This window comes from Pseudorasbora parva, chromosome 7 (assembly GCF_024679245.1).
Source record: "Pseudorasbora parva isolate DD20220531a chromosome 7, ASM2467924v1, whole genome shotgun sequence".
In the NCBI taxonomy this organism is placed as follows: Eukaryota; Metazoa; Chordata; class Actinopteri; order Cypriniformes; family Gobionidae; genus Pseudorasbora; species Pseudorasbora parva.
The window spans coordinates 24444553-24468113 of record NC_090178.1 but is presented as its reverse complement, the minus strand read 5'-3'; the positions used below and the strand labels follow the sequence as shown (position 1 = coordinate 24468113).

The window sequence follows — 23561 nt, the reverse complement described above, 5'->3', positions numbered from 1 at the left end:
TTGCTTATGAAGCGGTCGGACAGCCGTCCGGGCGCATTCTACCAGGGGTATTCTACCAGGGGCTGCTTCTAAAGCTCTTTTGTCGGGGCTTCCCTCCAAGATATCTGTAATGCGGCAGGCTGGTCTTCGCCGCTTACTTTCGTAAGGTTTTACGATCTGGATGTTTCATCTACAGTTGGGGCGCAGGTGCTATCGTAGTCGTGTGCGCTACGGTTTCACACATACGAGGCACTTGGTCCTATGGCAATGTGGGTATAGTGTTCTCACAGCGTTTCGACGCAGCTCGAGTTCCCAGATAGGGAACGTCTCGGTTACGTATGTAACCCTAGTTCCCTGAGGGGAACGAGACGCTGCGTCGCTCAGCCATACTCCCGGCATGCCCGTGATCACTTACTTCAGGCTGTTCCAGAAGCTAGTTCCTGTTTGTGTTCGCGGACGCTTTATAGTTTCCGGTCGATGACGTCATCACGTCGGCGACGATTGATCTCCCGATGGATTGGTTCTACATGCGCTTCACGACGCATTCACGCAGAGGCGTTCTCACAGCGTTTCGACGCAGCGTCTCGTTCCCCTCAGGGAACTAGGGTTACATACGTAACCGAGACGTTCTCCCTCAGTGTTTGTCGGCTGTTGTCTATGTTATCTGGTGTTTCCCTGCATGTTTCCTGAGTGTTTGATCATTAAAGGGTTAATTCACATAAAATGAAATTTATGTCATTAATGACTCACCCTAGTGTGGTTCCACACATGTAAGACCTCCGTTCATCTTCGGAACCCAGTTTAAGATATTTTATATTTAGCTTTTCTGTTCCTGTCATGAGTTAGGTTTGGCTCCTTTCTCTTTCTCAGCTGTGTGCTATCACAATCAGCACACTCTCTGATTGAGAGCGCGCCTGTTCCTCTTTGCATGCTTCCCTCTGGCTATTTAGTGACTCCTGTTTGTGGCTTCTTTGCCAGATTATTATTGTATGCATCTCGATCAAGTTCACATCTCTCGTTTGCCTTGTCTAGTCTGGTTGGATTGTCCTGTGTTTGTGTTGGTCTCACCTGTGTTTCTGTCCAGTCTCCTGCTGTACGTGAGTACTCTCTGGACGCTGTCTGTGGTGCTGAGTGCTTTGTCTGGGGCGGTTTCGCTCGCCACTGCCTTCCTGCTACGAGATCAAGACTTCGGCCCGTTTCTAAGGACCATATTCCTTTGTTTGATCCCTGTGCTATGCACCAGATCTGCATCACCCGTTGCTGTCATCGGCTATCTGCCTAAGATCCTTTTGTGACTTAATAATCATTTCTGTTCTGCACCTTTGCATTTGGGTCCTTTCTACAATCTCTGACAGTTCTTTCAAGGAAAGTGTATACACACTATACTGTCCATGACCAGAAAGGTAATCAAAACATCATCAAAGTAGTCCATATGTGACATCAGTTGGTTAATTAGAATCTCTTGAAGCATCGAAAAATACATATTGGTCCTATATTTTGTCTTTTTATTCATTTTTGTTATTTTTCCCTTTTTCCATTGTTGCACTTTGAGATTCTTCGTTATAAATAAAATCTATTATTATTATTATTATTATTATTATTATTATTATTATTATTATTATTTTTTTTATTATTATTATTATTATTATTATTATTATTATTATTATTATTATTATTATATATATATATATTTTTTTTTTTTTACTTTGAACATAAGCTGCACATTGTTACTTTTGATCCCATCAGCTGGGATGAAAGTAACACACAGATGAGTCAAAAGTAATACAACAATACAAGCTAGATTTTTTAGTGTTACTCTAGTTTTTATTAGACATACCTGACTATGATCATGTTTATATATATCTGCAAACATATTTGTCCTTTATCTTTGCAAAAAAATTATAAAATTACATTTTCATCAAATGTGTGCAATGTGCAATGTGAATCTATTTGTTACATTTTTTTTTCTTCAACAGTGCGAACAATTTGAAAAATAAATTAAATGAACATAATATGCATTATATGTATTATATCGGGACAAAACTAACAAGTGTTACTTTCGTCCCGACGGGAAGTCCTGACATTTAAACATGATTTACTTGTATACTGAAAAACTTTTGGAAGTTGAAAAGATGGAAAAGTTCAGAGAGATAGCATCCACTATCCTTTGTGACAATCTCTGCTGCTTGACCATGCACCCTTGGGTGCGGCCACCAAAGCAAACAAAAAGCTGTTCTGATTGCCTGTAATCGGTGGAATGCTCTATATATAATCTGAGAGCCTGTCACAGGGTGTTTTGGTGCTGGGTTCATGGTTCATGTTTTTAGGTTTTGTTCTGTCATGTTCTGTCATGCACTTCCTGGTTTGTCATGTGATCCTGCCATGTGCTCCCTTGTCTTGTGTTCACATGTCATTTTGTCATTGGTTTATTGGTTAATCATTGTTTACAGGTGTCTTGTCTAGTCCTCACGCTGCGTCCCAATTCGCCTACTTATACTACGTCCTAAAAGTATGTACTCTTTTTGTGAAGAAAGTATACTTTTGAGTGTGTAGCAGAAAAGTATGCAAGTTTCGGGACATACTACTTCGCCATCTTTAACGGACTCTGTCGCTTTACGTGCATCCCGTCACCGTTTATCTGCCCTGTCAATCATTGTCAGATTCGTCACAGTTCAAATCCTTCACATTCAGTTTAATCTCCTACCGTATCGGAGAGAAATGTAGCCGCTCGTTGATCTGCCATTTGTGGATCTTTAATGCAGAGACTCTCCTCATGTGTTTGCAGTTTAAATATAATGATGCATTTCAAAGTTAATGGCCAAACAAAAGTTCACAATGCTGCTGCATGTGAAATATAATGTGGACAACACTGAATAAATATATTTTTGTCAGGTTAAATATTGATAGTTGGTCACTCAAAACCCTTTATCTAAACTTCTCTATTTGACCGTCGAACTCGCACATCCGTCATGTTTGTAGTTAACGCTTTTTATCCACGATTGTAGTTCTAATCGAATCCTCGGCCAACTCGCAGTGGGTTGTGGGCAATATCAGCCGTTAGAGTGCCCATCGATCCATACTGTGAATTCGGACCGGAAATGGTAAACCATCCGGGAATCTTTGGAATACTCTTTTCAACATACTACGATTTGGGACATACTAATTCTATTTTCGAATACTATTTAGGATGGATAGTATGCGAATTGGGACGCAGGGTCAGTCTGTGTGTATTTAAGACCTCATGTCAGCCATAGTCATTAGCCCCATTCGCACGGGACTAGTATTAAAGGGATCCCCTGGTGTTGAGACTTGTATGGCTTAATATAATATAAATGATGTCTCTTACTGAATTATGTAGTAGAAAACCCATGAAAGATCTACGTTATTTAAAAAATCGATTTTATATTTGGACCATGGGCGGCGCTATTTTGTTTGCGTTCTAGGTTGATGACGTAGATTGGTTGAACTCCTCAATCAGCTGGCGTTACCCGTAGCTATTTTTACCACAACGCAACTCGAAAATTGTTTCAGAGTTAAACAAAACCAATGAATTGCTTTGTAATTGTACTTAAAACACACTCAAACATACATGTGCACACAAACTCACCTACACAAACAGATCGGCGGCCGGGCACACACACCTGACAGACTGCGTTGTCTCAATCGAGATGTTGGGCTGCTCAGTCTCCATGACAGGGGCTGAATCCGAAATCGACCCCCTATACCCTGAAATAGGGCATTATTTAAAGGGACGGCCAGTTGTAGTGTTGTCCGACATCATAGTGGACATGTTCGAGTGCAGTCATTCAGTCTCACGTTGCACCGCAGTGTACAGCCGATTTACAACAGCTGTCCGACTTCACGCACCCAAACATACATGTGGACACAAACTCTCTCGCTCACACAGACTCACACACACCCCAACAGATCGGCGCGAACACACACACACACACACACACACACACACACACACACACACACACACACACACACACACACACACACATATGAGGCGCGAACAGATCGGCACGAACACACACGCACTGCGCGCGCGCATACATCACTATTCCCTGTGTTGATATCATAGATAGACTGTTGATATGCAGTAGATTAACTGTAATGCCTAATGTATCCAGCAGAGGGAAATATCTAGGTAGGATGATGGGATAAGTTAACGTGAGGAAGAGAGGCAGGATGTTTTGGTGATGATGCATGGGATTGGTTTGTGCATTAAAGTTTGAGCACGCTCAGTGAATTAACCTCAATCTTTAAACTTTCACTTTTAAGACACAAATTACTTTCGCTACTTTTGTTCACTAATACAACTTGAAGGAGTTAATGAAGACGATCGAGTGCGTGAAGTCGGACAGCTGTTGTGTGTAAATCGGCTGTACACTCGTTATTGCGGTGAACGTGAGACTGAATGACTGCACTCGAACATGTCCCTATGGTGTCGGACAACACTACAAATGGCCGTCCCTTCAAATAATGCCCTATTTCAAGGTATAGGGGGTCGATTTCGGATTCAGCCCCTGTCGTGGAGACTGAGCAGCCCAATATCTCGATTGAGACCGCGCAGTCTGTCAGGTGTGTGTGCGCGCCCGCCGATCTGTTTGTGACTTGTGTAGGTGAGTTTGTGTGCACATGTATGTTTGAGTGTGTTTTAAGTACAATTACAAAGCAATTCATTGGTTTTGTTTAACCTGTTAAGCTGATTTCTAAATTTTGAAAAAATCCTAAGAAATGTATACTCAGACTAAAACAAATACAGTTTGTGAATCATTTGCACTAAAAGCATAATTATGGTCTCATTTGAAAGCAGACACCTGGCAGTTTACTGTAAAGTTAAAATGATAATATTTTTTATAATAAAAAAAGCTATAATAAGCTTCAAAGTTTTGTAAAGTTATTAGAAATTTATTTGTATGAAATATCTTTATGAAAATAAAATTGAAGTGGGCCTTGGAGAAATCTAGAAATGCACTACAGCTAAAGCCACAAGTCTGACCATGTTATATTTCAGATCTGAAGATGATCAGTCTAAAACTCTGAATTTTATTAAACGTTTTACAAGATCGTTTCATGTGATTTTATTTTGAGGTATCTCTAAAATATCAACTGATGTTTATTGCCATGTCTTCTCAGCTTTCATTCTCTATTTTGCCTCTATTGTTTAGAGGTGCAAACTGCCCCATTCAGTTTGTCTCCCCGGCACACATTCACACTTCTGCGGACTGGTTATGGCTCTAATTATTATTCTTTTGTCTGCATTATAATTACTAACGATTCTCTATTCAAACTGTTCTATTCAAACCTCATTTCTAAATCAAACCTCTCACTTTACCCTCACTGAGACTCTATTGAATGCATTTCGTCCAAATAAGCATTTCAGTAGTTTTACATTTAGAAAATGTTCATAAAAATAAAGTATTTACTCAGTGGCAGGTGCATCTAGGGCAAGCTAGCATGTTAGCTTAGCACACCAGCAAAACAACAATTTATACGATTAAAATCATGTTTTATTCAAAACTTGCTTCATATCACTTTATAATTTATATGTAGAGTATTTTATATAACAATATGTGATCTCATGTAGCTTCGGGTCAAAAAATCTGACAGAAAATATACAATGCTAAAAGCTATGTGGAATAGCATTGCATTATAAATATCATCTATTATGAAACCACCCAACATGGCATAAAGAACACAGACCAACCATATATTGCCGCGATTGTGTGTTTATTGTCTTAAAACGTGTCTATCTGCATAAAATAGTGATCTAACGATCGCTATCAGGGTGCGAACTACGGGGGAGCTAGGGGGAGCTCGGCTCCCCTAAATAAGACATGGGCTCCCCTGAAAACGTGATTTGAAAAATGTTGGGGGGTCTCAAAAATATTGACACTGTGTTATTTTGAGGTGCAATTTCAGTTTTCTGTAATGTGATCATCGTGGATTATTATATGTAAAATTTCTAAAAATATATAATTAATTCATGCATGACGGCAATTTAAATCTAATTGACTTCAATAAAGATAACTATACATGCTGTTCTTGTCATGACCATCAAGGTGTGGTGGCGCTGCGGTGCTAATTCCACTCATGTTTAGTACATGTCAACGCAAAGATTCGTAGAAAAAACAAAAACGAATATCCACTTCTTGATCTTGGATTTCTGGAAGAACAGCAAAGGAAGCTGACCCCAAGCCTCTGTGGTCGATTCTGTGTTAAGGCATGTTATCCCCAATTATGTGTAGCGGCTGGGTTGATATAGGTCTGCGCGACTATCAATGTCCTAGTAAGACTAACGTTAGCTGAATGGAGGAATTATGGTTTTCTTCTGTAGCCTGACGAGTAACTTCAACCGTTCATGTGAACTCAAAGACAGCCGGATTTGTTTATAGACTATTTGTGGGCTTTTTGACCTATCAATTCTTGTTTTTTTTCTTCCTTCATTAAAATCAAAGATGTTCTTCAATGATTGTAAATTGAATATTAAGAGTCTCCGCAATGCATTAAGCAATAGATTGACCCGTTCGTCTGTGTGTGAAGGAATATACACGTCCTCTCTTCCACGCGCACCCCCCCCCCCCCCACACACACACCCCGAAAAGTGGGCTCCCCCAAAGGCCACGGTATAGTTCGAACACTGATCGCTATAAAGTTGTTTTGGTCATGTCAGATACTTCCTGAATGTCACATGGCGTGTCTGTTCTTCATGTGTTCCATATGGGAGTGAATTTTCAGTAGTACAGCTTTCCAGCGCCCTCCGGCTGCCAGAATGAATTGAAAACACAGCATATCACAGTCTACTGCTCTCATAATCATACATCCGCGGATTTTGGATAAAGATTGAATAAATAATACTTCTCTGTATAGAAATTTGACTCAAACATGTGAGAATCTATCAATATTTCTCCACATCTGCACACATTTGAAGTAAAAACCCTGAGGGAAGTTGTTTTGTCGAGTGTCTTCATGACGACCAAAGAGGAGTATTTTATGAATGGGAGCAAATGACGCGCATATTACAATCAAAAGGTAGCGACGCCCAAGATCATATTCATAACTCCTGGCACATATTAACACATTACGGTCATTATAAGACTTTGAGAATAAAACAGAGGTAACAAAATTAAACTTTAGTCTTAGATCTTTTTAATGATGTATAGTTTGTCAAGGTAATTACTTACATCTGATAGTAATTTTGAGCTAATTTAAGCAAAGAGAGTTTCAGCACGTCCTCGTCCTCGTGACGGTTATCAGGTTAACTCTGAAACAATTTTCGAGTTGCGTTGTGGTAAAAATAGCTACGGGTAATGCCAGCTGATTGAGGAGTTCAACCAATCTACGTCATCAACCTAGAACACAAACAAAATGGCGCCGCCCATGGTCCAAATATAAAATCGATTTTTTAAAATAATGTAGATCTTTCATGGGTTTTCTACTACATAATTCAATAAGAGACATAATTTATGTTATATTAAGCCATACAAGTCTCAACACCAGGGGATCCCTTTAACTAGGGACCTCTGGTGATTTGTAATAATTGCAGAGAATTTCTGTGATCTTAATCCTGTGCGAATCGGCCATGTCTGTAATTTGTAAAGTAAAAATTCCCCCGCAAATTACCTACCATATTTCGCCGAACACCGAGTTCCTGTGATAATAATAGTCCCGTCCGAATCGACATCTCTGTGATTTGGCCAGGATTTAGTGCAGGCACGGCTGTGGCCGGCTTATACTTTCACTTTAGAATGAGTATCAATTTGGGAGTAATCTGATTGAATGGTGTGTTTAATATTAACATCAATACTGTTCTTAATGAAAAACAGAACAGTACAGTACAATGACAAGCTTGTTTAAATAGGCGCTTTTACATTTAGTTTTGAAACTGAATCTTCAGCCGTATATTGTCAGCTTCTCACTCGTGAGTCATGATAAATGAAATCTGACTCCTGCCGCTGGTCTGAGCTCAGTTCATGGCGTCTGTTCGCTAACTGAATGAAATTATGTTTATTTATTAGACTACTGTGAAATAATCAAAACAATATCGATGCCTGTTTATGATTTCATACAGCTATATAACGAAGACTTGACATCATATCCGGGAGAAGTCAGTAAATTCAAGTAAAATCACAGGCTTGCTTATCCCGTGCGAATGCGCCATGAAAAACTCAGATGTGGGGGAGTCATTTCTAAATCACAGAGGTCCCTAGATAATACTAATCCCAAGCAAATAGTGCTTTTGTCTGATATTGTGAATGTTACCCGCTTGTTGGCGAGAATGTCTGAGTTTAAGGTTGAAATTTATGTTTTGATTCATGCCAAGCCAAGCCTGTTGTTCAATGTTTTGGGATTTTGAGTTAAATGAATAAAGACTGCACTTGGGTTCATCAACCTTGCCTCCAGTGGAATAATGTGATAGAGCCCTAACAGGGCAGAACAGATTTGCATCCTTTCGTCTTGCGAGGAAGGAAGGGCTGACAACCTAGTTTCAGAAATAGTATTCAGCACTTTGTCAGAGAGGTTCTCCTATACCCGTTGATGGGCCAGACATGAAGGGCCCACAATTCAGGACAGGGATGTCAGATTGTCCCTTTCGACCTTTTTGTTTTGCCATTGCATGCAGACCACAAGATCTTAGGCCACCTTGGCGATTTATATAGGCTAGCACCTGGTGGTGTTTTATGTACGGGAGGAAAGCTCGTAGTGATAGCGTGACCGCTTTCAACTTTAGACAGTTTATGTGAAGGCTCTTCTCCAAGTCTGACCTGAGGCCGGAGATTGGGACCGTCGTACGAGACTGGGAAGCTGGTGGCACTGCCCTAGTGGGCTGGGCGGGCCCTGCTTTAGTGTGAGGGCCATTGGAGGAGCTGGAACGTTTGGGCAGGAACTGCCACTTAGCCTGCGAAACCTTCTGCGCTTCGGTGAAGCACTCAGAGAACCCAACAACAGCAGGGCCGAAGTCTGGAGGGAGAAATGGGCGCATCCAAGAAGGTGGCCTTGTCTGCATCCTTCATCTTCGTTAGGTTCAATCAGAGATAGAGCACTAACACCGTCAGTGGGGCCATGCATCTGCCGATCTCCTGAGCAGTAGACTTGGTCGCGCGCAGAGCCAACATTGGCTCCGTGCAGGTCCTTCAGTGCCTCATTATCTGGGACAGACTCATCCAGAGAGCAGAGGAGTTTGGCCTGGAAGACTTGAAGGATGGCCATAGTATGGAGCGCTGAAGCAGTCAGGCTGGCAGAGACGTACACTCAACTGGCGAGGTTGGTGGTTGTGCGGCAGGGCTTCAACGGGTGCGCAGCCTTGGACTGCCATCCTCAGGTGGACGGCGGGTAAAGGTGCGCAGCGACGGCTTCTTTGTGAGAGTGTGTAGCAGCGGCAAACAAGCAATAAAATGATATGTGCCGTTTGGTGCAGCTGGAAGGCAGAGCTGAAGGCGGAGAATCTGACATCCTCAGACTGCAAAAGTTCTGCTGGATGCGTGTCGACGGCAAGCTTCAATTCCAGAGCTCAACCAGCTGAGTTGCTGAAGGAGAGATAATCTGAAAACCTTGATGTGACAGGGTCTTTATACCCTGGCTATGCAAATTCTTGCTACCCCCTGGGGCGAGAAAATTAGAGAGAATTAATTGGTCCTCCCGTCCAGTGGTCTTGCCATAGGTTCCAGCAGTTGCCGCAGCACAGCCAATCAGCACGTAGCTGCTTCCAGCTGATGTCAATGTCAATGTCAATGTCAATTTTATTTATATAGCACTACTAAACACAACACTAGTTGACCAGTGTGCTTTACATCAATACAAAAGACAAACTAAAAACAATATAAAAGCAATACATTTCATCCTCAGCCATATGCCAAATCAAAAAGATATGTTTTTAACTGAGATTTAAAAACAGCCAAGGAAGGGGCTAATCTAATATTTAAAGGTAACGCATTCCATAGTCTAGGCGCAGCTGATGAAAACGCCCGGTCCCCCCTACTTTTCAACTTTGTTTTTGGTATACATAAGTACCTCTGATTCGACGACCGGAGAGACTTAACTGGACGATGTTCGGTCAGTAAATCCGAAAGGTAAGGAGGGGCCAAACCATGTAAGGATTTAAAAACCAGAAGAAGAATTTTAAAATCAACACGATATTGTACCGGTAGCCAGTGCAAATGACGTAGTACTGGAGTAATATGTTCCCGCTTTCTAGTGCCTGTTAGAAGTCTTGCCGCCGCATTTTGAATTACCTGTAACCGGGATAAAGCTGATTGGCTAATCCCGACATACAGTGAGTTACAATAGTCCAGCCTCGTTTTTAAAAAAGCATGAATCAGTCTTTCAAAGTTTTTAAAAGATAATATTGGTTTTACTCTAGATAAAAGACGCAGTTGAAAACAGCATGATTTAACCACCGAGCTTATCTGCTTGTCAAATTTTAGACCGTCATCAAAAATGACACCAAGGTTTTTTACCCAAGACTTAACTGGAAGTGTTACATTACCTAAGGTAATTTGACTAATAGAATTCGATGAGCCGAATACTATAATTTCAGTTTTATTTTCATTAAAATTAAGGAAATTTCTAGATAGCCAAGCTTTCACATCAGATAGGCAGGCCTTAATTTTTTCCAGTCCATCACAATTTGGTTTTAGGGGTAAATAAACTTGAGTGTCGTCCGCATAGCAGTGGAACGACAACCCATGTTTTCTAAAAATGGACCCCAATGGAAGCATATATAATGTGAAAAGAGTTGGAGCCAAAATGGATCCCTGCGGAACACCACAAGACAAAGGAGCAGCCTTCGATGAATATTCCCCAATACCAACACTAAACTTCCTATTTGACAAGTATGATTTAAACCATTCCAAAGCAGTTCCTTTGATACCCACCCAATGCTCCAGACGATGAAGAAGAATAGAATGATCCACCGTATCAAAGGCGGCACTCAAGTCTAGCAATATAAGTATGGTAGAAACCCCAGAGTCAGCAGATATTAACACATCGTTTAAAACTTTAAGGAGTGCAGTTTCTGTTGAATGATATTTTTTAAAACCTGATTGGAAAAGCTCAAAAACCTTACTTTCATCCAGGAAACTCTGTAATTGATTCAGCACTATCTTCTCTAAAATCTTAGAGACAAAAGGCAAATTCGAAATAGGTCTAAAATTCGCCATAACATTTAAGTATAGGTTTGGTTTCTTTAAAAGTGGCCGAACTATAGCATGCTTCAATGCTTCTGGTACCATGGAGGTTTCTAAACATCGATTTATAATGTTTAAAATGTAGGGCCCCACAGCATCGAAAACTTTTTTCAACAAAGAAGGAGGGATGGCATCCATAGAGGAGCCCGACGGCTTTAAATGCCCCACTATTTCTTGCAGATGGGAGAGAGAAATGGGTACGAATTGCTAAAGCTCCGCCAGATACGCCATGAGAATAGTAGGATCAAAAGAAGGGTATGGTATCGCCAATCTAATGTCACTGATCTTATTCACAAAAAAATTAAGAAAATCATCACACAGAGTACATGATGCAGCAGGATATTCATAAACAGGTGGGTTAATAATAGAATTAAAAACAGTAAAAAGAGTTCTTGGTCTGTGATAGTTTTTAGTAATGAGTTTTGTGAAATAATCAGATCTTGCTGCTCTCAAGGCCTTTTGATATTTTAACAATGAATCACTTAGTCTTTCAAACGAAACATGAAGCTTATCCTTTTTCCATCTACGCTCTGCTTTTCTGCAGGATTGCCTTAAGGTGCGGATGTTATCATCAACCCATGGATCAAAACTTGGCTTAGGTTTTAAAATCTTTACGGGAGCTACTACATTTAAAACATTCACACATGTAGAATTAAACTCATACAAAAGCTCTTCTGCACTTAATTCATGGTTTGTATCCATAACATGCATTTTATCACAAAAAGCTGATGAAAACATTGTCGTAGTATCAGAACTTATTAATCGAGATTTACGGACTAGCTTTTTGGATTTCAAAGAGGTTGATGATGTAGGAATTGAGAATATAATACATTTATGATCGGAAAACCCATTATCTACTATCTCCAGATCAAACAAAGAAATACCATACGATAGTACAAGATCAAGTGTATGTCCACCCCGATGGGTAGGAACATTTACATGCTGATCCAAATCAAAGGCATTTATCAAAGTAATAAACTCTTTACCTAAATAATCTGTTGCACAACACACATGCACATTAAAATCTCCTAAAATTAACACTTTATCATACCTTGGTACAAATTCACCCAAAAAATCTGCAAACTCAATTAAAAAGTCTGTGTTGTGTTTTGGAGGACGATATATCAAAGCAATCAACAGTGGGCTATTTAGTTCAAATACAAATAGTTGCAGCTCAAAACTTCTGTAGTCATTTTGTCCTATTTGGTGATAAGAATATTTGTCTTTAAACATAGAGAGTAATCCGCCACCCCTGCCAGTTAAGCGGGGCGAGTTTAAAAACAAACAGTTTGAAGGCAAAAGTTCCGACAAAGGACTTAAATCACCAGTGGTAAGCCAGGTTTCCGTTATAAATAAGCAGTCCAATTCGCGCGCAGTAAAAAAGTCGTTTATAATAAAAGTCTTATTTACCACCGATCTCGAATTAAGTAAACCCAGCCTGAACAAACACGGACTGTCTGTCTCCGTCAACTCCTCCGACCGCTGCATCCGAGTGAAAGTACGCAGATGACCGGAACACACTCCTCGACGGCGGTAGATATGGGGAAAGCCACACACACCAGAGGTAACCGTAGCTGGTACCAGGGAAACAGCTGCACTGATGCACCATGCAGCTGCACTGCATTTTACATGGTAATTTTTAGGATAAAAATTTAGTTTCATATTCTCGAGGAAAGGAAATTTCCCACCGCTTGTTACACAATACGAGAGTACTCTCGAAAGAGAACTGTTTTCACAGCACTGTTTAGTCTGTTGGTTTGGTGAGGTCGTTCCTGGGTGCTTCAGCACATTTAAAAGAGCAAATTTTCTTCTAAAAGAGCAGCGCAGGTGTGACACTGCATCTTTTTCAAGACGTCATTCTACCCGCGCATTTCTGGATGCAGTTGTTTCCTGTCCTGACGGCCACGAGCCCTCTTGCATAACAATGTTGAAATTGCGTTCTTGGGTAATCTCAAGAGAACGGGATCAAGTCAGCCGGCTGAAAACACGCGTTGCCACGGCAACCCAGCGCGCATCCCTCAGCGCTCTAGATGCGCGGTCGAGACTATGATACCTCAAATGGGGTTGACTCCCTTCACTTATACCCCCATCTAGTTTCTTTTCTGGGGACCTGGAAAAGAGCTACTTTGGCTGATAAGTCTGGGTGATCTGAGGATTACAGTGGGGCCACCCTGCTGAGTACACCTCTGTGGGCCCCCCCACTCCTCTAGCGCATCACAGCATGCTGAGACTGTGTTCTTGGGTGGTTCATGCTCGCTCATGTTTGCTTGCCTTTTTCATAAAGGGATTGAGTGTTCAGCGCGTCGTGTGCTGTTTTACGGCCACGCTCACTATCTCGCATACCTGCTGGTAGCTTACAGGTGGGATTGCTGGTCCCTAAAAAAAAAAAAAAAAAAAAAATTGTAAGAGGGACCTAGCACTTCATTTGGGGCTCTAGCAGAAAACAGATGTCAATCGCTGCATCGGAGAGAGGGCTAATATGTGTTGAAAATGAAGATGAGGCTGAGATTCCCACTATAATAGTGGGTGCTCATGCTGAATCAGATTCATACTTGACAGCCATGCTTTCCCGGCTGGCCGAGGAGTGGTGCAACGCATACATTTGCCTTGCCTTTTTCCCGGATGTGCATTGGAAAAGATTTGGCAGTGTGGAGCCATTGGTGCCAGAATATGGAGCACCATTGGGGCGATAATCTGTGTAAAGTTTTTTTTCTCTCTCTCACTGCCCTCATCGGTGATGCGGCAGTGCCACTGGCTGGCGGCCTCTGCCCAGCACTCTTGGTGCACAAGGGTAGTTCTGAGCCAAAGTTGAGCTGCGCACAGTGACAGATTTATATTTAAAGTCACAGTGCTGGCCCTTGGCCAGATGATGTCCACCCTGGTCCAAAATTTCAGTCTGCTCGTCGCCATGGGCATCGGTCCCTCAATGCCAACCGTCTCGGCTGTCAGTCAGCTGGGACGGGTCACCCAGATTTGGTGAGGAGCTGCTCTTCCCCTGAGGAGGGCTGGGTGAAGAACCATTGGTAAATTCTGTTCTGCCACTGTGTTAAAAACAGCCAGTGGTACCCAAAAATCTAAATTTTTAAGAGCTGTTTGGATACTGCTGGGGACCAAGAGAGCACGTTTGGCGGTGGCGACGCTGCCATGCCTTGTCACCCTCAGGCGCCTCTCCAATCGCCAGCAGGGGGTGCGCGGGATGCCCACAAGCGGCCTCCCCACATTCCCGCGCCCCCTTAGCGGAAGCAGGTTTGTGTGCCCCGCACACTCAGACCCCGCCTCGGGCCACTACCATGCCGCCCAAGCCGGGTCCCTGCGTGCCGCTGCGCTGCCCCACTGAGGGTACATCTGTGGTGCCGTTGGGCCAGCTGGTTTGGTCTCTGGGGGCCTGGCTAGCGCTCCCCAGCCCGTCCTGCTGGCTCATCCATACCATCAAACTCGGCTATGCGATTCAGTTCGCCAGGCGTCCCCCAAAGTTCAGGGGCGTTCACTTCACCTCCGTGTCAAAGGAGGGTGCCCCTGTGCTTCAGGCGGAAATCCCAGTCCTACTGGCGAAGGACGCGATCGAGCCGGCCCCTCCAGCCGAGATGAAGACGGGCTTCTACAGCCCGTACTTCATTGTACCCAAGAAAAGCGGCAGGTTATGGCTGATCTTGGATCTGCGGTTCTTGAACCGGTCCCTTCAAGCAGGCTGCCGTTCAGAATGCTAACGCAGAAACGCATCTTTGCGTTCGATAGACGAGCATATAAGTACAACGTCCTACCCTTCGGGCGGTCCCTGTCACCTGTGTTTTTACGAAAGTTGCGGAGGCGGCCATTGCTCCCATGAGAGAGCGTGGTGTTCGCATCTTTAACTATCTCGATGACTGGCTGATCCTTGCCCAGTCGAGAAAGCAGTTGTGCAAACACAGTGACATGGTGCTCAGTCACCTCAGCCAGTTGGGGCTTCGAGTCAACTGGGAAAAGAGCAAACTCTGCCCCACGCAGAGGATCTCTTCTCTCGGGATGGAGCTGGATTCGGTCGGCCTGACAGCGTGCCTCGCAGAGGAGCACGTCCAGTTGGTGTTGAACTGCTTGAATTCATTCAAACGCAGGACGGTGGTCCCACTGAACATTTTCAGAGGCTCCTGGGACATATGGCATCCGTAGCTGCAGTAACGCTGCTCGGATTGCTCCATATGAGACCGCTTCAATGCTGGCTACACGGCCGAGTCCTGAGGTGGGCATGGCACTGCAAGTCCCTCCGTGTATCAGTCACAACCAAGGTGCCACCAAACCTTCAGCCCGTGGACGGACCCTGCATTTCTACGGGCAGGAGTGCCCCTAGAACAAGTGTCCAGGCATCCGATTGTCTCCACGGATGCCTCATCCACCGGCTGGGGTGCCACCTACAACGGGCTTGCAGTTTCGGGTCTGTGGACAGGGCCTCAACTGTAATGGCACATCAACTGCCTAGAGTTGTTAGCAGTTCGTCTTGCGCTGGGACATGGCAAGCACGTTCTGGTCTGTATGGACAGCTCTACGGCCGTTGCATACATCAACAAACAGGGTGGTCTACACTTCCGTCGCATGTCACAACTCGCCCTCCACCTCCTGTTATAGAGTCAGAAGCATCTGAGGTCACGTCGTCCCATTCCGGGCCTGCTCAATCGTGCGGCCGACGAGCTCTCACGACAGCCAGTGCTCCCGGGAGAGTGGAGACTCCATCCCGAGGTGGTCCAGTTGATATGGAGCCGCTTCGGTACCGCACAGGTAGACTTGTTTGCCGCCCCGAACACGGCCCATTGCCAGTTGTTTTATTCCCTGACCGAGGGGACCCTCTGCACGAATGCCCTGGCACACAGCTGGCCCCGGGCCCTACGCAAATATGCGTTTCCCCCAGTGAGACTTCTCGCACAGACACTGTGCAAGGCCAGGGAGGACGAGAAGCAGGCCCTGTTGGTAACTCCGTATTGGCCCAACAGGACTTGGTTCTCGGAACTTGTGCTCCTCGCGACAGCACCTCCTTGGCCCATTCCTCTGAGGAAGGACCTCCTGACTCAGTTTGGTGTCAATGGACTTCCGTATGTTGTACTGCCTACGGCCAGTCCATACGTGTATTCTCCACATGGTAACTTCCTCTGGGAATGATGTGGCTTCCGCAGCTTTCACATAAATATATCCTTTACAGCTCCTTTAATTATCTCTTTTATTTCCCCTTTACGGTAACACTTTACTTGAAGGGGTGTGCATAAGACTGACATGACACCTTCATAATCATGACATGACAAGTCATGAACATGAGGGAGTTTTTATGCATGTTCATGACAACTGTCATTAACTCTTTCCCTGCCAAACATGGAAATTTCCGTTGTTTGTGAGAAAACGCTTCCAGGCCAATAACGGAATTTTCCGGGTTTCCGTGTTTTGACTGTCGGACGCTAGGGGGCGCTATTGCACATCTTCTGAATGAGTCCTGAATCTCCTGATCAAAACACACACGAGTAAGACGCATTGAAACGAGCGATCGCATGTAATCATATGCATATTAAAAATAACCTGATCATCATCAATAAACAGCATATGAATCAAAACTATCTAATGTTACTGAATGAAATGGTGACCCAGGACGAGCTATAGGACTGTGTAAGCATTAGGGGTGTTAATGGACTCGATCTAGTCCACAAAAAAGTCTTTCACAAAAATGTGATTTTCTCAGCTTTTTGTTCAAAATGTTTCTTTTTTTATGAAACCTACCCATATTCAAGTGTTGATAAAAAAGGAATGCATGAAGCTAGAATAAACCTGTTTTTTTGTTGTTTAAAAGAAGAGGGTCAGCTCTTTATTTTGATATATTGCATGCTCAGATATTCATTAAACATAATATTCTATGGGCTATTAAATTTTGGTGAAAATTGTCAAAAACCCTGGCGGTGGCTGGCAACTTTTTTTAAAAAACGCTGGCGGGGAAAGAGTTAAGTGTCATTCGCTCAGTTATGTCATTTTTAATACAAAGATGACATTATTTGAGATGTATTTGTTATGACAACTTGAGATAAACCAATACATCATAACCTGTCACTGTCTTTGTCATGACAACTTGACATTACCAAAACAACATAACCTGTCATTAACATGACATATTAATTATCAAACTTAAGAAACTACTTAGCTCATGTGTTTGTTTTTGATGTCGGCTGTCATAAGGGCATTATAATGGCATGATTTTTTTTATGACCACTTTTTCAGTGGTACAAATTGAATGTCATTAAAATGTCATTAAGTGTCAATACATTATTTTAAAACAGTGTTGTGAATATATTTCTTGACCTAAACTAAACAAGGGGGTAATCTAGCACTCGGAAAGCATACCACCCATAGGGGCAGCCATTGCTTACCAAGCCATTACCTGCTGTTAGCATCCCATTGACTCCCATTCATTTTTGCATCACTTTGACAGTGAATAACTTTACATCAGAGGCGTTTAAAGACTCCATTTGTCAATTGTTTATTTCTAAAGAAACACGACAATGTATAAAAGGCTCCATTACCTTGTATCTTAACCTATTGCCCTGTAGAAGCTGTTTTTGTAATAATAGGCTAACGATTGCATCATAACCAACGCGACTCGGTCGCACAGTAGGGAAATTACCGTATAGACAGGAGGAGACACTCGCAGGCAATCTTTTACTGTCTATCAGACAGTCGGGGGGGGGGGGGGGGGGGGCATGGAGACATAAATACCTTGAATACCTTGCTTTTAAATGTAAACCCCCTTTTTCTTTGACAATACTGCTTATTTATCGGCCCCCAAAAACAAATTCAGTTTTTATCTCTGAGATGCATGACTTTCTCACAACACTCTGCTCTACTTCTGCCAACATTTTAATATTAGGAGATTTTAATATTCATGTAGATACCCCCTTCTGCCACCTGGCAGCTGAGTTTCTGCAATTATTGGACTGCCTCAATCTCCAACAGCATGTGGATGGACCCACTCATTCTAGGGGGCACACTCTGGACTTGGTCATTTCCAACTCTCCTCATATTAGAAACCTCTTGGTGTATGATCTGGGTGTGTCTGACCACCAGGCCATCTCATTGGAGCTGCCACGCCCCTCTTCCCTTACCAAAGATTCCCGTCAAATTTGCTTCAGGAACCTGAAAAAGATTAACCAAGACTCTTTAACTACAGACCTTCAGCAATTCTCCTCTGTTGAACTCTCCTCAGTCTCTGAGTTGGTTGACTTCTACAACAAGTCTCTGAGCAGCCTTCTAGATCTTCACGCACCTGTCATAACTAGAATGGTCACCTTCTCGCGCTCAGCACCCTGGTACACCAGCGAACTGCGGAAGATGAAGACGGTTGGGCGCGTACTTGAGAGGCGTCTCAAGCTCTCAGGACTCACTGTTCATAGGCAAGCCTATAGAGATCATCAGAAGGCCTACGCAAGGTCCTTGAGAGATGCTCAGTCACAGTTCTACTCTTGCATCATCAACAATAACCCTGGAAACTCCAAGAAGCTTTTCTCCACTATAAATCACATCCTCAAACCGCAAACTCACTCTTTTTCAGAAGCCACAGAAGAGAGGTGCAATGAGTTCATGATCTTTTTTAGTAACAAAGTAGACAACATCCACTTGCTTCTATCTAGCACCTCCGCTCTGCCTGTCCCATCTGTTGATCCACAGCCAGGGACCTTGCAACATCTCTGCTGCTTCTCCATCATCACACAGCTTGAGGTTGAGGACATCATCAGAAAAATGAAACCATCCACCTGTGCACTGGATCCTTTTCCTACAGCCTTGGTAAAATCTAACCTCAGTGTCTTAAGTCCATTTATTACCAAGATTATTGATAATTCCCTCCAGGCTGGCCTTGTTCCTTCATCTCTAAAAACTGCTATCATCAGACCACTTCTGAAAAAACCTACTTTAGACCCAGATGTTAATGACAGCTACAGGCCCATCTCCAACCTCCCATACCTCTCTAAGGTGCTGGAAAAAGTTGTTGCTGCACAGCTTCAGGTCCATTTGGAGCATAACCATCTTTATGAGAAATTTCAGTCTGGTTTCCGCTCAGGACACAGCACAGAAACAGCTTTGGTCAGCGTCACAAACGATCTTTTGATGGCGGCAGATGCTGGTTCCCCATCCCTTCTCATCCTCCTGGACTTAACTGCAGCTTTCGATATAGTTGACCATAACATGCTCCTTCACCGTTTACATTCCACCATTGGTCTCTCTGACTCGGTCCACAACTGGTTTTCTTCTTATCTCACTGGGAGAACTAAATATGTTGCGTTAGGACAAGCTACATCCCTGTCACACAATGTCACCTGCGGTGTCCCTCAAGGCTCTGTGCTCGGACCCACCCTGTTCATACTCTACATGCTCCCCCTTGGCCGTCTCATCAACCGGCATGGGATTTCTTTTCACTGCTATGCTGATGACACTCAACTTTACTTTAGGACAAGTTCATCTCCCTTGCTGACCTCACACCATCCACTTTGATCACTTGCCTGGATGAGATAAAGGCGTGGATGAAGCAAAACTTTCTGCAGCTAAACAGCTCCAAGACTGAAGCTATCCTAGTCGGCACTCCACTTCAGGTCCAGAAGTCCGTTATCACCAGCATTGCTTTCTCTGATCAGGTCATTCCTCTTTCCACTTCAGTCACCAATCTGGGGGTCAGAATGGAATCACAGCTTACTTTTGAAGCGCACATCAAACACCTGTGTAAGACCTCCTTCTTCCACCTCAGAAACATTGCCAAACTTCGTCCCATTCTATCACTGGCTGATGCGGAGAAGCTTGTCCATGCCTTTATCTCCTCCAGGCTGGACTACTGCAATGCGCTCCTTATTGGCATCCCTAGCAAAAATCTCCAGAGGCTGCAGTGTATTCAGAACAGCGCTGCTAGGATCCTCATGAGGGTGCGCAAATACGACCATATCACCCCCATTCTAAAATCACTCCACTGGCTTCCTGTGTCGTTCAGGATCGAGTACAAGATCTCTCTCCTTACCCACCATGGGTATGCTGGTGATGCTCCCGCCTATCTTAAGGAACTCCTCACCACACAAACAGCCACTCGTAACCTCCGCTCTGTTTCGCCTTAAAACTCTCACAGCCAATCTCCGTACTATGGGAGATCGGGCCTTCTGCTCTGCAGCCCCCAGTCTGTGGAATGCTCTCCCTGACCACCTGCGGACTCCACAGACTATAGATACTTTTAAGAGTGGTCTTAAAACCCACCTTTTTAGCAGAGCTTTTAATTGACTTGCTACTTCTTTATTTTATTTTATTTTATTTTTCAGTTTTATTTATTTTATTTTATTAATTTACTTATTTATTTATTGTTGTTGATTGTTTTTTTTTAATTCTGTAGCACTTTGAGATTTTGTTTAATATAAAGTACATTATACATAAAATGTATTATTATTATTATTATTATTATTATTATTATTATTATTATTATTATTATAAAGTCCAATAAAGTCAATGGAGAAGAATGGGGAGAAGCCGATAGTGAGCCAAAAACAACGGGACAAAACATTTAAACAACATGATTCAGATTTCACTTTCCACAACTACTAGAAGACCTACAACTGTCAGACAGGTTGCTTACATCACATCTACGTCGTCAAGCTCAGTCTGAGCCTGCGCAGTACGTTCAGCCATCAGGAAGTGAGTGCTTCTAATTGACTTCACAATTCTCTGTTGAAGTATATGGGGTCGCTGTGTCCATTTCTTTTACTGTCTATGAAACTACCGTGGTACAAGTTGAATTTGTCAATAACATGTCATTAAGTGTCAATATTCTGTCAAATTATTTTATAACAGTGTCATGGTTTTTTTACTTAACCTAAACTATGGAGTCATAGAGGAAATCGTAGAGTCACTGAAAACTCACCTCAGAATGATAGAGTGGCACCACTGGTTAGGTGTACGCTTTGACAGATGTTGTCTGAGCCTCAGTCTGGTTAGTTTGTTTTGTCTTTTAATGGAAATTTATTTTGCAGTAAGAAAAAGAAAAGAAAAAATCACAACAACATTATTATTTTGGGTTTAACAGACTTTATTTAAACTTTCGTTTGGAGTTAAGTGCACACACTTGTAGTTTGAGTTTATTCTTACCATTTCTTTGTTTGTCTGTTTGTTATGGCTGAGTCCCTTGAGCTGGTACACCATCAATAGGGGTTTGGGCGGAAACGTTGGACCTATATATACTGTTCTGCCCCAGGATCTAGATGCAACCATTCCTTATTCAGCCCGGGGTGGGGCTCCAAGGACTGGTCCTCTTATTTTTATACTTTGGAAGTGAATTAAAAAAATTAAATAATTTGACAAAGTGTTATTTTCCGGTGTCTGGCTTCTAGTTCATTTAATTGAGCTACCTGTGTTTAAAAATATACTTTTACTTAAAGGGTTAGTTCACCCAAATATGAAAATGATTTAATGAATTACTCACCCTAATGTCATTGGACACCTGTAACACCTTCGTTCATCTTCAAAACACAAAGGAAGATATTTTTGTTGAAAGCTGACTAAGAAAGGCTTCAGATAGGCCTCGATTGGCATTCAGTTCATTCCCACTCACAACCCATAAAAGGCACTAAAAACATTGTTACAAAGTCCATCTCACTACAGTGGCTGTACAATAATTTTACGAAGCGGCAAGAATAGTTTTTGTGCGCAAAAAACAAAACAAAATAATGACTTTATCCGCCAAGTTATTGTCTTCCGTGTAGGTCTCGGACGTGAACTCACGCGATAGCGGCACTCCTCCTCGTTTTCGATACATGGGTCATGTATTAAACGGCAGATCTGCGTCATATTCTCGCGCATGCGTCGAGTTCACGTCAATAACTTGGTGGATAAAGTCGTTATTTAGATTTTTGTACGCACAATAACTATTTCCGTCATATTGTAAAATTATTGTATAGGCACTGTAGTGAGATGGGCTTTGTATCAATGTGTTTAGTGCCTTTTATGGGTCTTGTGATTGGGAATGTACTGAATGCCAATGGAGGCCTATCTGAAGCCTTTCTCAGCCATCAGCTTTCAACAAAAATATCTTCATTTGTGTTCCAAAGATGAACGAAGGTCTTATGGTTGTCCAACGACATGAGGGTGAATAATTAATGAAATAATTAAAATGTTGGGTGAACTAACCCTTTAAGTAAAAATCGGTTTTTACAACTTTAATTATATTTTAGTAATTTTTTACTTTTTTTTTTTTTTTTTTTTTTTTTCTTTTTTTTTACTTTAGTAATAGTTGAGCACTAGTACTGTTACTTTTACTCAAGTAATGAAGTTGTGTATTTTGTCCACCTCTGTTGGTTCCCACAGAAGTGTAACAGAAGCAGTAGAAATAAATGTACAGGTTTTCAGACTGAGCTGCAGGGAAAAATCACATAACCGGCAGATCAGGCTGGGTTTACCGTTACAAGTGATCAGGAGATGTTTTGTCTAATAGATAAGTGGCAGCTCTACCATATGATACCACTAGATGTCACAAATGTTTTTAATAATTTGGCACTTTGGAGAGTCTTAGATATTGCAAACATTTTAAAGAAGCATTTAAAGAATCTGTGAAACATTAAAGAGATATACACTTATAATCATTGGATTTAGAGTTGAGATTAACATGTTGATTACATTATCACTGGTAAGTCAATCTGTGTAAAGAACTTAATTAAATGCTCATTCAATTGTATAAAGCCCAGGAACTTTATATGTTCTGCCACCTGAGATGCTAGAATATAGGCTACACAAGAATAGGCCATACAATCCTGAAAAGGACAGCCTTGGAAAATTTTGAAGACTGAAATAAAATCATACTCAGAAGGCTGAAGATAGATGCAGAGCTTAAACAATGACTAAAACTCTTGTGAAGTCAGACACTGGGTCGTGATTAACAGCGGCGTCTCAGGTTTAAATCACACGCAAAACGAGGCAAACCACCAAGAGGATCAGAGAAGAAACAGTCTTGGCACTGGAATTGCAAAATATGTCCAGACATTCACTAAAAGAGGAGAGAAATACAGATGTGATAAATACAATAAATTCAAAACACTGTCTGCCTACACTGTGGCTCAATGTAAAATATCAATTTCATGGCATATATTTTGATACTGTACAGTTTGTAGTGTTCATAAAACAAGTAACTGTTTTATTTTTCTAAATTTATCATTATAAAATGGGTCCTGGGTTCTAATTGGTCAAAGCAGTGTGGTGAAATCTAAAATATTATATATTGTAGAAATAACTATGCAGAACTATTATTCACTATATCACCGCCATAAGTGTATTGTTTTATTATTTTGATGTATTAGTTCTGTTATGTCCAGGACTATGGCTGAATTCAGAATAGCATACCAATCACTATAAAGATATTGCAGAAAT

The 23561-nt window shown here is 42.2% G+C and overlaps 1 protein-coding gene across 1 annotated transcript in view; it reads right to left on the bottom strand.

The window, feature by feature from the left end:
* Positions 1-22408: 22408 nt before the first annotated feature.
* Positions 22409-23561, bottom strand: part of LOC137083511 (meprin A subunit beta-like) — a 30041-nt gene continuing 28888 nt past the window's right edge. The window contains exon 14 of the mRNA XM_067449458.1: positions 22409-23181. Coding sequence (XP_067305559.1) covers positions 23091-23181 — 91 coding nt within the window. The 3' untranslated portion in view covers positions 22409-23090. The remainder of the gene's footprint in view (positions 23182-23561) is intronic.